This window comes from Mycteria americana, chromosome 5 (assembly GCF_035582795.1).
Source record: "Mycteria americana isolate JAX WOST 10 ecotype Jacksonville Zoo and Gardens chromosome 5, USCA_MyAme_1.0, whole genome shotgun sequence".
Lineage (NCBI taxonomy): Eukaryota > Metazoa > Chordata > Aves > Ciconiiformes > Ciconiidae > Mycteria > Mycteria americana.
In genome coordinates this window covers 47,233,382-47,245,996 of record NC_134369.1, presented here as the reverse complement: position 1 = coordinate 47,245,996, position 12,615 = coordinate 47,233,382, and the positions used below count along the sequence as shown (strand labels likewise).

General features: G+C 38.5%; 1 protein-coding gene across 2 annotated transcripts in view; it reads left to right on the top strand.

Annotated features, from left to right (window-relative positions):
* SEC23A (SEC23 homolog A, COPII component) overlaps window positions 1–12,615 on the top strand; it is a 30,856-nt gene that overhangs the window by 664 nt on the left and 17,577 nt on the right. For both annotated transcript variants that reach the window (XM_075503186.1, XM_075503185.1), the window contains exons 2-9: window positions 4,508–4,749; window positions 6,590–6,647; window positions 6,968–7,054; window positions 8,235–8,471; window positions 8,580–8,659; window positions 9,589–9,733; window positions 10,076–10,234; window positions 11,056–11,171. In XM_075503186.1, the coding sequence (XP_075359301.1) occupies window positions 4,529–4,749; window positions 6,590–6,647; window positions 6,968–7,054; window positions 8,235–8,471; window positions 8,580–8,659; window positions 9,589–9,733; window positions 10,076–10,234; window positions 11,056–11,171 (1,103 nt within the window). In that variant the 5' untranslated portion in view covers window positions 4,508–4,528. The remainder of the gene's footprint in view (window positions 1–4,507; window positions 4,750–6,589; window positions 6,648–6,967; window positions 7,055–8,234; window positions 8,472–8,579; window positions 8,660–9,588; window positions 9,734–10,075; window positions 10,235–11,055; window positions 11,172–12,615) is intronic.

Below are 12,615 nucleotides of genomic sequence, written 5' to 3'. Positions count from 1 at the left end.
CGGCTGAGGGGAGCAGTGGAGGGCGCGGGGTGCCGGAGGTGGCCGGCGGCGCGAGGTGGGGGATGCGACGGGGAGGGGAGTCCTTCGCCGGCGCTGTGGCGGCAGCCCCACTCCCCGCGCTGCGTGGGTACGGGCGGCACGCCAGCCCTCGGGCCCCCGTCTGGCTGCTGGTCCAGGAGGGAGCGTGGTGGGGAGCTCCCCGCCGACCCTCATGAGGCTTCGGGCGCTCACGCCGTCCTCCGTGGCGGTGGGGGGATCCCGAGGCGGCCTGCGGCTACTCTTGGAGCTCCTCGACGGCCCTGAGGGGCCGGGGATACCGCCGGCGGCAGGTCAGCGCTGCCCGCGGCCTCCCGGGCCCCGGAGCAGGGGTGCGTGCGCCCCTTCTCATGAGGCCGGGAGCGCCCACCCCGGCCGCCGCGGTGGAGCCCGGCTGGGGCGGTGCGAGCGGCCGCCGCGAGCCCCGTCCTCAGCTGGGGCTGCCGGCACATAGGTAGGGCCGGCGGGGCACGGCCTTTGCACGGCCGCCGCTGCACCGGGTGTAAAGTGCGGCTCACTCCGGCAGCGGCGGCAGCTCTCCTGTCCTGGAGCTCCTCTGTACGCGCGTCGTTGTGCCGCTGACGGGGTCTTTGACAGGGGTTCCTTGCAATGTAGGTAAAGCTACACAAAAATTGTGTTTAAGCAGCCCCTGCTGCATTTGAATATGTGTTTTTTAATTTAGATGGGTTATTACATACGCTGGTTGTTTAATAAAAAAAAGCCCTCAGTGAACAAAACTGGGAGAGCAGGTTTGGAGGATGGCTGTGTTTGAGTAGTGAAAATGAGATTCTTATATTGTCAGTTTGACAACTTGCAGGTGCTTTGGTTAAGTACTAAGTCATTCTCCTTGTATATTTGAGTTCCTTCTTGGAACTGAAATAGATTTGTATCTGAACTGCTGATTTTGGTGTAAAAAATAATTAGAGGCTTATTATTAATCTCTTTTATTTTACCAGATTAGTGCATAATAAACTGAAAGAATAGGTTTGTTGTAAGAAAAGTGCACAGTGAACTGTATTAATTTAGTGGTATTTAAATACATAGTCATGTGAGGGACTGATCTCTCTATGCTGGAACTCTTAAAATGCTGTAGAGAGAAATGTTTTGATTTTTTTTGTGTGTGCTTCCAAGGATTAGTGGATATTGTTTTGGTGATCTTCTGTATTGGGACACATTTATGTGTGGTGTGTAAGTGTTTAAAGGTGCTGAGATGAAGGAGGAGCTTGTAGAATAATCTATTTTGAAGAAACTATCGTTACTGTTTGCAGTTGCTTCTAGAAGCATTTCAAAATAATGTCATTTCAAAGTAATGTATTTCAAAACTGTTCATTCAGCTGTAGGGTAGCTTTCCGAATGGTATATCAAACGTGTTTCATAAGTGTAATGGTTAGAAAGCCCTAACTGTACTCTTGCATCTAGTCAGAGTAATTACATAAATACTATTATTTACCTGAGAACCAAGCCTTCATAGTCACGTGTAGTCAGCCTGTGACTCTTTATGCAATTCAGTTGTGGCTTCTTTGTGTGACACGGAGCGAGATTGCCATGGTGCAGGGGTGCGAGGTACGTTCAGCCTCAGCAGAGGGAGGGAGGAAGCAAGCCAGGAAGGACTGCTGGTCTCCTCTGGGTGTCCTATCCTGCAGCAAAGCTAAAGCATTGACACCCCAACATGGGAGCTGTTGGTATTTAGCTGTTCTGAGAATCACTTCTCTATGGTTTTCTGAGGTGGGCAACATATATTTTGTGGCATTCACGTGTATGAAGTTTGGTATGTAGTCTGTAGGTCAGGAGGGTTTGCTATTCTGGTCTAATGTAAAACATCTCCACACCTATCCCAGAAAATGTGCCTGGATACCTATAACAATGCTATTGAAACTGAATGTAACTTGTCAGACTATGAGTTTCACATTTGATGTATGATGAAATATGTAAGCATTATTGGCTCTTGGAAAAGAAGAAAAGGGTGGAAGAAAAGATGGAGGAAAATGTGATTATTAGCAGGTTCAGCCTTCTGAATAGGAGCTGCATACCTTACTAGAAAGTAACAGTATTTAACTCAATCCAACAAATCTTTTATGTATATATATGCACTTTATTAGTCACTGCACACTGGTGTTTGTACGTTGGCCTCTGTGGAGCAGTAACTGAGTAGTAAAAATAACATCTGTGTAAAACCATTTCAAGTGTAGCTAGAATAAAATGTGGGGAAAAGACTTTAAAGTCCAGTACAGAAAGCGGGAGTTCATGTTGCAGTGTATGGAGATGGAGTTCGTGGACTTTGTAGCAGATGCCTTTGGAATGGCTGAAATGGCCTTTAAGTTGCAATTTTCTCTGTCTTCTCAGGAGATAAGTTTAAGAGGAGAGATGATTCAGTTTGTGGTTATAACTGAGATTGTTGCCTCATGCAGATTGTTGTATCAATACCCCATTTTTTCAGGGATAATGTCCTTCACCTTTTGCACAGAACAGTGATGGATTTTGATGTATTAGGAAATAAATTTCTTAAATTCTAGATCCTTTTCAGATACCAGGCTGTTCTTTCCTCTCTTAGCTGAATTATCTTCTCTGATCCCTCTGTACTAATTATGATTTCCAGATGTTCTCTCCCCTTGCATTTGCTCATTTTTGTTCCCTGCCCAATGGCCTCATTCAGCCCAATGACCTTGCAGCAACTTGAGTAAAAGTGATGGTGGAAGTGCTCTTTTGCACAAAGTCCCGTGTGGCTCCCTGTGTTGCAGTTGCCATGACACGTAGATCTGCTCCTAATATCAGTAAGATAACATGCCCGTTAAAATGTTGGCAGAATAATTATCATGGTATTTCTGTTACAATGTGGAGATAAGTGATAGCGATTGCACCTGTGGAAAACTTTAAGAGAAAGGTACCCTGTAGAGTTAAGTTCGCCTGTCAGTCTGTGTTTTATAGGAACAATTTAGAGACTGCTTTTTGTAGCTTTCATCACATGCTGACAGTTGATTATTTCCAATGATATAACTGTGAAATGCGGAGATTCTCTTTGTTTTATGGATGTTGTTAATCTGTTTTGTTAAAAGTTGGCATTAGAATCAAACTATTAAGTTAAACTATAGTTTAAAAAAAGTGAAATGTTTTAAACTGTCATATAAACTAAACGTGCAATGTCATTATAATTTTAGTAAAGAGAACTAGATCTTTAGAAGTGGAGAGTTTTCCAGGAGTCTTCCATAGCATATGTAATTGCTGGGCTAAGAGGGTCGTCAGTGTGTTTGTGAGAATTCCTGATTTAAATCTCAGTTCAGGGGGATTCCTGCATGTCTAAAGCTGTTCATTAACTTTGTACAGTCTAAAATGAGACCTAGGAGTATTTTCCCAGGCTACCTCTTAGGTGTTTCATTTAGACTTTTACAGTAAATTCTTAATTATTAGGCGGTGGGAGTTTAGATATCCTAGTTGCTGGAAAAACCTGTATGACTTACGTATTATAAAATGGGAAGCATACAACAGGTATTCGGGGACAGTGTAGATATAGCTGAGTGTTGGCTTTTTTTGTGGGGGGCGTGGGTGGGAGAGGGTGCTTCTTGCTGGCTTTCCTAGATGTTCACAGGCTCCTGTTGAGCTTTTCAGATGTCTCTGTGTTCCCCAGCGCTCCAGCTTCTGAGTAACTGTAGCTTAAAATTCTGAAAGCCTTAGGTTGGTGCCCAATGGTAAATTTGAGTTCAAGCAATTGTTGAAAGGTGCATCTTGATATATAGTGTAGTGGAGTATGACACATGTACTTCTAAAAAAGTTATTCAAGTTATTTCTTAGTATTGCTGTAGGAATGTACTCTTATGGAGTATAGTGTTGTTATTTCTTTATAGTTGCATATAGGTCACATGATGAGTTACTGAAAATGGTTAATTATGGTTAAAAAATTCTTACAAAATTTGACACAGCAGAAGGCGTAAAACAGTTACACTTAGAAATGCTTTTTGCTGTTTCTTAAAGAAATAAGAGGATTAAACAGTTTGCAAGAATGAATGATTCTTGAGTAATGAGCAGAATGAATAATTAAATGCATTAGTGAAAGGCCTTAAAGCAGGGTGTATTTTTGTTGTGTCTTTTTTTATAGTGTGTTAGTGTGCTGCATGTTGTCTACTCTGACCTACCCTAGAATTATTGCTTTAGTTATAACATTTCTTGCCCGAGTTTGTTGCTTGAGTTAAGAAGTGATCAGAAGATGGACTGTTTTAACGCTATGTATTTAACTTGCACCATGTCAAATATTTGTTATTTTGAAGAGGTTGCTGCATCCTAGGAGTCTTAAATTTCTTTCTGTTTCACCTTGTAATTCTGTGCATTGCTTTTAGGATTTTAGAAGCACTACTCTGTTTATTTATTGGAACTCAGTTACAGTATTGGAATGTGTGACTGTCATTAAGTATATTCAGTGTTTTGTGGTTAAAAATGTTTGCACATCAACATTCTGCTAATGGTTCTCTCTTTATTATAGTGATAAACAGAGAAGTTGACCATGACAACCTTCCTGGAATTTATCCAGCAGAATGAGGACAGAGATGGAGTTAGATTCAGTTGGAATGTTTGGCCTTCAAGTCGTCTCGAAGCCACAAGAATGGTAGTCCCAGTGGCTGCCCTCTTCACGCCACTGAAAGAACGGCCAGACTTGCCTCCTATTCAGTATGAGCCAGTTTTGTGCAGTAGGACGACGTGTCGAGCTGTTCTGAATCCTTTATGGTAAACCTAATACATATGTTATGCCAATATTTTTCCTTACGAACAATCTTTAGAATAGTGCCAATTAAACTATGCAAAAGATCTGGTGTGTGGAAGTTCAAGTACTCCTTGTATGAGTATACAGCTCAAACTTCTAGATCTTGGAAGTTTCTGCACAGAGATTTGCATAAGTAACATATATACTTAAAACATAGCTTTCATTTAACTGGTCTTTTCAACATACTTAATTAATGATTAGGTATGTTATTTTTCTGGAACTACACATCTTGTGAGTTAGTATACTCCTGCATTTTGCCTCTAGAAAATAACTGGAGTAAAAAGTTACTATATCTTTTTAACTATTTGGCCCTGATGCAGTTTAATTTCCAAGTAAAATAAACTGTATTTATTACTGACCTTAGTTCATTTGTAGACCAAAGCAGGTTAGCTGGTTTAGTTTACCAAAACAGAAACTGAAAGATGTGACAGATAAATGCATCAGAAGTAGGCATGAGAGAAGGTGGAAACTGTTTAAGCTGAAGGATGATTTTGGCACAAGCACAAATGATTGTGGACTAGTCATGGGTAGGTTTAGGTTGGAAGCAGAGGAAGTGTTTCATACGTCATTCCAATCACAGAAGTATGGAAAAGAAACAGAACAATTTCCAAGGTGGACTTTCATAGTCATGGGAAAGGTACTGAGTGGTGGTAAGAGATCAGACATGATGTAAAAGTTCCTGTAGAACTCAATTTTATGAATGACTTGTCCCTGCTTGGGAGAGAAGACTATTTCAAAGCAGATGTAAAATTGTGTTTCAGTATTAAACAGACACAGTGGCTGATTATACTGGAAGTCAGACTTAGTGGAAGCTGACTTTTTCAGAAGCATTATCTTTTATCGAGGGCTGGAAGAAAAACAATGGAAAGACAAAGCCGTAAAGGGTCAGTCAGATCCCTGACGTTACAGTGAACTGTGTACGTTTTTCCTGTCTCATGTATGCAAGTCATGACTGGATTTTTTTTTTTTCTTTTACAAAGTGTGATTAGAGACTCAATTTGAGGGGACCTTTTGAAGCCTGTGTCGCATAGTGTATCGGGCTAGATAATCTGCAGCCCCTGAAATTGGTATAGATCATTTGATCTCAGTAGAGCTGTGTTGTGTTTACAGCGTGCTAGGATTTATCCAAAGATTTAATGATATCTTAAAAAGACTTTTGCCTGTGTAGACAGGAGAAGATGTGATAGCAAGAAGTGTACATTGAAAACATGTAAAGTTTACTTTCCCTTAATATGTGAGTAGGACTTTGCAAGACATCTGTATGGCATGAAGGTACAAGTTGCATTTTTTTATTTTAACTATCTGAATGCTAATAAAAATGTAGATAAAAGGAGGTAGGCTCATCAATTAAAAAAAATGTTATTTTCACTAGAGAGATAGCTGTTAAGTTGGAACCTGTTTTTTTAGCACATAATGTATATTCAGGATAGTTCCAGACTGACAGCTAATAGGCATAGGCTGAGAAAAGAGAGAAACGCAAAGGTAGGGAGGGTTAAAACGATTTGCCTAAAACCATGCAAAGTCTTTAATAAAGGTGCTGAGTCTGTATTCTTAAAGTTCTTATTTGCTTCTTTTCCTTGAAGGCCATTGTTTATCTCTGAAGGCAATGATTTGCCTAATATGTCTGTATAAGACTACACTTACTTTGCATTTGTAATATGGGTGTTTAGGAGACAGTATATTAGGAGGAAGCTTTTTCAAAGTCAATGTGTTTTTGAAAAATTAAAAGAAACTTACTCTAGGGTCAGTGGAGGAAAAATAATTGTTCATGCTATATAAACTTTTCTTATTGTATTTTTATAGCCAAGTGGATTATCGAGCAAAACTCTGGGCTTGCAACTTTTGTTATCAGAGAAATCAGGTAAGAAAATGAAACATTCAGGATATAGAAAATCTTTTTTATAAGGTAAAAGTGAAAATCCTCACTTTTCAAGTTGTGGTTGCAAACTGAAATTGACAGCAAGAGCATGAGTGCTGCTCTTGCTGCAGCAAGAGCAGCAAGAGCATGAGTGCTGCTCTTGCTGCAGCAAGAGCTGCAGCTTCAGAGATTGCATTGAGATTTTTTTCATGGCAGCAATAGTGAACATCTGTTTCAGAGGAAAGTAGTCCATACGTATGTTTTTGTTTTTGTAGAAGTTGTAATCTTTTGTTTATACTTAATTTCTGTGTTTTTATTTGCAGTTTCCTCCTACCTATGCTGGCATATCTGAAATGAATCAGCCAGCTGAACTTTTACCTCAGTTTTCCAGCATTGAATATGTAGTACAGGTAACATAATTCAATAAAATCTTTAACATCTATAACCTTGCAATATACAAAAAGAATTAATTTCAATTTTATTTCTTCACTGTGTTTTAATGACTGTGAGTCTATATGTGCTTGTTACTAGATTGAACTTATATGTCATCAATTGGAAATGGAAAACGTAACTTTTTATAAGAACACGAGGATGGCTAATAAGACTGGTTTAAAAAAAAAAAAAAAAAAGAAGAGAGGTCTCTTCTAAAGGCAGTATTTCTGTTAGGTCTGTTTCTTTACCAGGAGCTTAATTTGTGTTTGTGCTGCAGGTCTGCTTACTGCTGTTGCTTGCTCAAACAATTTCAGTTCAAATTTGGCTGACTGCTGATCCATCTCTCATTAATCATTTTAATTTAAATTTGTAACTGAATGATTATGAGTTAGTTTTAGGGCTAGCTGGTTTAGAGAAAACAGCTAATATATATTCAATTCAGGGGTTTGAATTTTAATATTCATCCTTTTTTAGAATATAAGTTACTTGAATAGAAATTAAAAAATGGACCTACAACCCAAAATTGCAAACATTTACAATTGCAAATTTGTAATCTCTAAATTCCATTTTTGAGGATTAAAATTTGTAAGACTTCAGTGAGGCATTCAGATTATGAAAGGAAGAGTGAAGACTGAACAGAATCTCTACTTTTGTCAACTCTTGTAACGGAAAGTAAAGGGGATATTTGCTCATAGTACAGCAAAATTAGTTTAGAAAGAATAAAAAGAACTGGTGATCTCTAGAGTAAAATTATGAGGTGAAATGCCACAAAATGTTATCAGGTTGGAATATTTTATAATTCTGAATAGCTTTATGGCTATTATGTTCACTTGGAGCAATAAAAGCTCATTATATATTAAAAGATTTATATAATTGGCACATGCTTCAAAACTATCATGACATCTTGAAAGGATTTTTTTTCTTCTTCTGTCGTAAGCATTTCATTTTTGTGCAGAGTTCATTATGGTAGGGATTTCATTCCCCTTTAGCTCCAGATACTGATTGTTGCTTGAGAGGGAGGTAAGTTAGATAGAACATTTACATTATTGATATGATTAAATTTAAAACTTTTACAAAATGTACTTTATTTGTTCATTTTTGATCCTCTAAATACTGCGAGATTTGTTTTACATGTGATTATATTTGTGTTTCTTAAAGCGTGGTCCTCAGATGCCTTTGATATTTCTTTATGTTGTGGACACATGCATGGAAGATGAAGACTTGCAAGCTCTGAAGGAATCCATGCAAATGTCGCTTAGTCTCCTGCCACCAACTGCATTAGTAGGTCTCATTACTTTTGGCCGAATGGTGCAAGTTCATGAGCTTGGCTGTGAAGGAATTTCCAAAAGTTATGTCTTCAGAGGAACAAAGGACCTATCTGCAAAACAGCTGCAGGTAATGCACAAAAGCAAGCAAAAAGAAATCATCAAGATGATGGTGATGAAGAAATTCAAATAGTCTGTAAACAAATTTTGTAATAAAATCTTATTTACTTGACTACAGGAAATGCTAGGGCTTACAAAAGTAGCAGTTTCACAAGTTGGTCGGGGTCCTCAAGTGCAGCAGCCACCACCTTCTAACAGGTAATGTGCTTAAAACGTCTGAAAAAACATACCTTGACTACACTGATTTACTGGAAGACTTAAGGTTTTTGACAATGAAAACAACCAACTGACAGTCGAACCTTCTGATCAGGCACAAATTTCCTAGGAGACTAATGGTTATAGCCTGTTTCTTTCCTACAGTTTGTACTGGGAAGAAAAGACTTAATGGGTGATAGTAAAATCATCTGGATGATGCTTTGGAAGTGTTCAGAGAGAATGTTATATAGACATGTTATAGATATGTAAATAATGGTGCTTCTGTTGGTTGCTGTGCTAGAAGGTGTTAGCAGCTCCTTTAGTGCCCGTTTCTCATGTGGATATCCAGTTTTGCCTTCCCTTTTTCTCCCTTTTCAACTCCTCTCCCCTCCCCTTCTGTCTCTGATTTGGAAATTGTGGGTTGGTGTTTGATTTTCCTGTGTATCCCACTCTGATGTAGAAGAAATTGACAAAATGAAAAAAAAGAGAGAGAGTTTTGCAGTCTCTGCCTTCCAATAAATAGCTGCATTTGTAGACAGGCTGTAGCAGAGAGCACGAAAAATTATATGTTAATGTTTCTTCTGATCTTTGATTTTCACTGAAGTAGTGAAACTTGAGTTTCTTTTTGAGATTCATAGGTCATAATCTGCTGTGTTGTTTTGTCTAGATAGGGTTCTTTCTGGATAGTGGTGATATCTCTAAGGTAGCAAGTTTTTGTTTTACAAGCACTTTGTTGAACATCTGAAGCTGAGCGTGCTGCATATGTAGTAATACCAAACTGCATTATCGTGGTGAGGCAGAGACATTGCTGAATCCAGACTAGAATCTAGAATTAGACATTGCTAATATGTCTAATGTATTGCTAGTGAGCAACTGATAAAATTTTTATTTAACAATTTGAATCTAAACTAATTCCATGTATTTGATTACAGATTTTTGCAACCAGTGCAGAAAATTGATATGAATCTTACTGATCTTTTGGGTGAACTGCAACGGGATCCGTGGCCTGTTCCACAAGGAAAACGGCCCTTACGTTCTTCTGGAGTGGCTCTTTCTATAGCTGTAGGCCTTCTTGAGGTAATAGCTTTAACTACAGTTGTGCTAATATGTAAACAGATAATTTTGTTGGAGAAAAGCCACCACAGTCAAGATGTAAAAACCTTAGTAATTGATGCATATTAGATTTGTATGATGATTCTGATGGATAGAATTCCTTACATACATAGAGTAATTGTAGGGGTTTACACATTTTAATGAGGCAAAACTGAGACTTTGAATTAACAGTGGATTTAAGTTTTCGGAGGGAAAAAGTACAGTTATTGTTAGAATTCTATCAATGTGATAAATACCTGCATAGCTATTTCTTTTGTTCAATTTGAGCAAAACCTGATGGTTTTATTTGTCTTTTATTTCCTGCAGTGCACTTTTCCTAATACCGGTGCACGTATAATGATGTTCATTGGAGGACCAGCTACACAAGGACCTGGCATGGTTGTAGGGGATGAATTGAAGTTACCTATAAGATCATGGCATGACATTGAAAAAGACAATGCTAAATATGTTAAAAAGAGTACTAAGGTAAGAGATGATCATGGGTGATATTTTAGGCATCTTGCCAGTAAGTAAACTTTTACATTGCCTGGCACTCTAAAATACTGTTAGTAGTAGCAAATGTATAAAGAGGTGGGAATTGTGTGGTTCTGTTTACCTGTCTCTGAATAGTGGTATTTATTCAGAAATTTCAGTATGTTGAGTTAGGACTTTCTCTAGCTTTACATTTAAGTTCTTTGGAGTGTTTCCCTGGTTTAAGTCAGAGAAAATTCATGTGACTAAATGATACGTCTGGAGTAAGGCTATCTGCTTCTAAGACAGCTGCTCAAAACTGTCTCTGTAGTTGGGGAAGGGTTAGGCAGTAGGGTTTAGGCATAGTTCGTTTCATCCTAAATGTACATTTGGGCAGGTGACCTGCATCCAAACCCTGTTGAATTAATCTTAACTGATTATAACGGGAGCTTAAACCATTAGCTCAGTCGCAGGTGTCTGTTGTTATAGGCACTTGAGATTAGAAAGGTAAATTCAATTCTGTGTGTTGGATCTAGTACTTAATGCAAAGTTTAAAAATAAAAGATCAAGGTAATTTTCTAGTTTAAATAGCAACCACTGTTTTGTCTAGTGTGAGTCAGGTTCTCAGCTGGTCAGAAAAAACCCACAGGTGTTGAAAATTCCAGTCTTAATTTTAACTTCAGGAAAAATACTCTTTTAGCTTGTATTAGAATATGATGTGAATAAAGTCTGATAATGTTGTTTTAGAAAAATTTTGGGAGTTCAGGATTTAATATGAAGATGTGGAGAGTTCACGTCATAAATTGCTATGAACTGTATTTTCATCTTGGATTTAGCATTTTGAAGCCCTGGCTAATCGGGCTGCAACAAATGGTCATGTTGTTGACATATATGCATGTGCATTGGATCAGACTGGTCTTCTGGAGATGAAGTGTTGTCCCAACTACACTGGGTATGTGCCTATTCATTTTTAAGTGGTATATGAAGGTGCAGGGTTTGGGGTTTTTTTGCCCTTTTTTTTTTTTTTTTTAATTGTTTGACAGGAAGCACTTACCAAAAACATTCTGCGACTTAAAAAAAAAGCAAACAACCCCCAAAAACACCCACAAACCTACTCTGATATACTGTGATGGTTGCATTTGTACCAGAATTTTGTAATTTCTGAGCCTCTGGCAAATTTGTCACCATAATTGTGGGTTTAATCAGAAGGGGGTTTGCTGTTGTTTGTTTTTGGTTTTTTTTTTTGTTTTTTTTTTTTTTTTTACTATAATCCGTTTGAGGCTTAAATAACATGGATATCTTTTAAAAAGGCAATTTATCCTATGTACTGTTGCTATTTTTCAGTGTGTGTGTATGTAAGCTGCAGGTTTCAGTAAAGATAAGGACCCGTCATCCTTCTTTTTCTTGCTCTTCAGAGTGGTGCAAAACCCTGTGTTATTCCTTCTGTCTTACTTATGCCCTTCTTCTATATACTGTTGTTCATAGGTTCAACTACTGTCTTAGGTAATTATGAAGTATATCTGTTGCTCCTGATTTTTGCTCTCTATACCCAGTTCTACAATTTCAGATGTGGTCTTGTATTGCCTCCAGCTTGTCTTGCCATGAGTTCATTTTAACAGGATTAAAGCAAGTTCTAGTCTTTCTCCTGAAACCACTCCCCTATTTTCTGTCACTGTGGATGACACCCTAACCCTTCCTCTTATGCAGATCTACAGTCTGGGATAACTTTTGACTCTTGCTTGTGTGTTAAGTACCTCATTCATTTTGTAAATCCTGCCAATTCTTCTCCATATTTTTTCAAAGACTGTCTTTTCTTTCTCTTTCTGAAAGTCTTTTCTACACTCATAATGTTTCATCTTTGCTAGTATAGCCACCTGCTATACATACCATTTGATTTTTAGGTTAGACTTCTGTATTCAGTCTGGATTCTTTTGCCAACCTCATTTTTCTTGCTTGTTTTTGTTAGCTGTGTCAATACCAACTGCAGGTAAAATTAAATGAAGCATCTTTGCTCATCGGTTTGATAGCTGGTATATCAGTGGGTAACGGGCCTTCTTAGTTGCCTGTCAATACCTTCATATGACAGGTTCCTAAGCACCTGCTACATACCTAGGCATACCAAGAATGAGAGATGCAGCTGCAGGCTGTGATGAACATAAGCTGCAGAGTTTCAGGCCAGCTTGGCCATGCTAGTCACTGCTGGGTTGCTTTTTTTCAGAGGTGTGTTTATATAGCCTTAGCATGGGAGTTTCCACTACTTAGGATCTTTAAGTTTATGACTTCAGCTGCACATTTGATTCCTATTCCTTTTCTGCATCAAACCTTAAGTTTGATTTTTCTGTATGCTGCAGTGTAATTTTGCACTTTCTCTCTGCTCTTGTGACTCACCTTGCCCT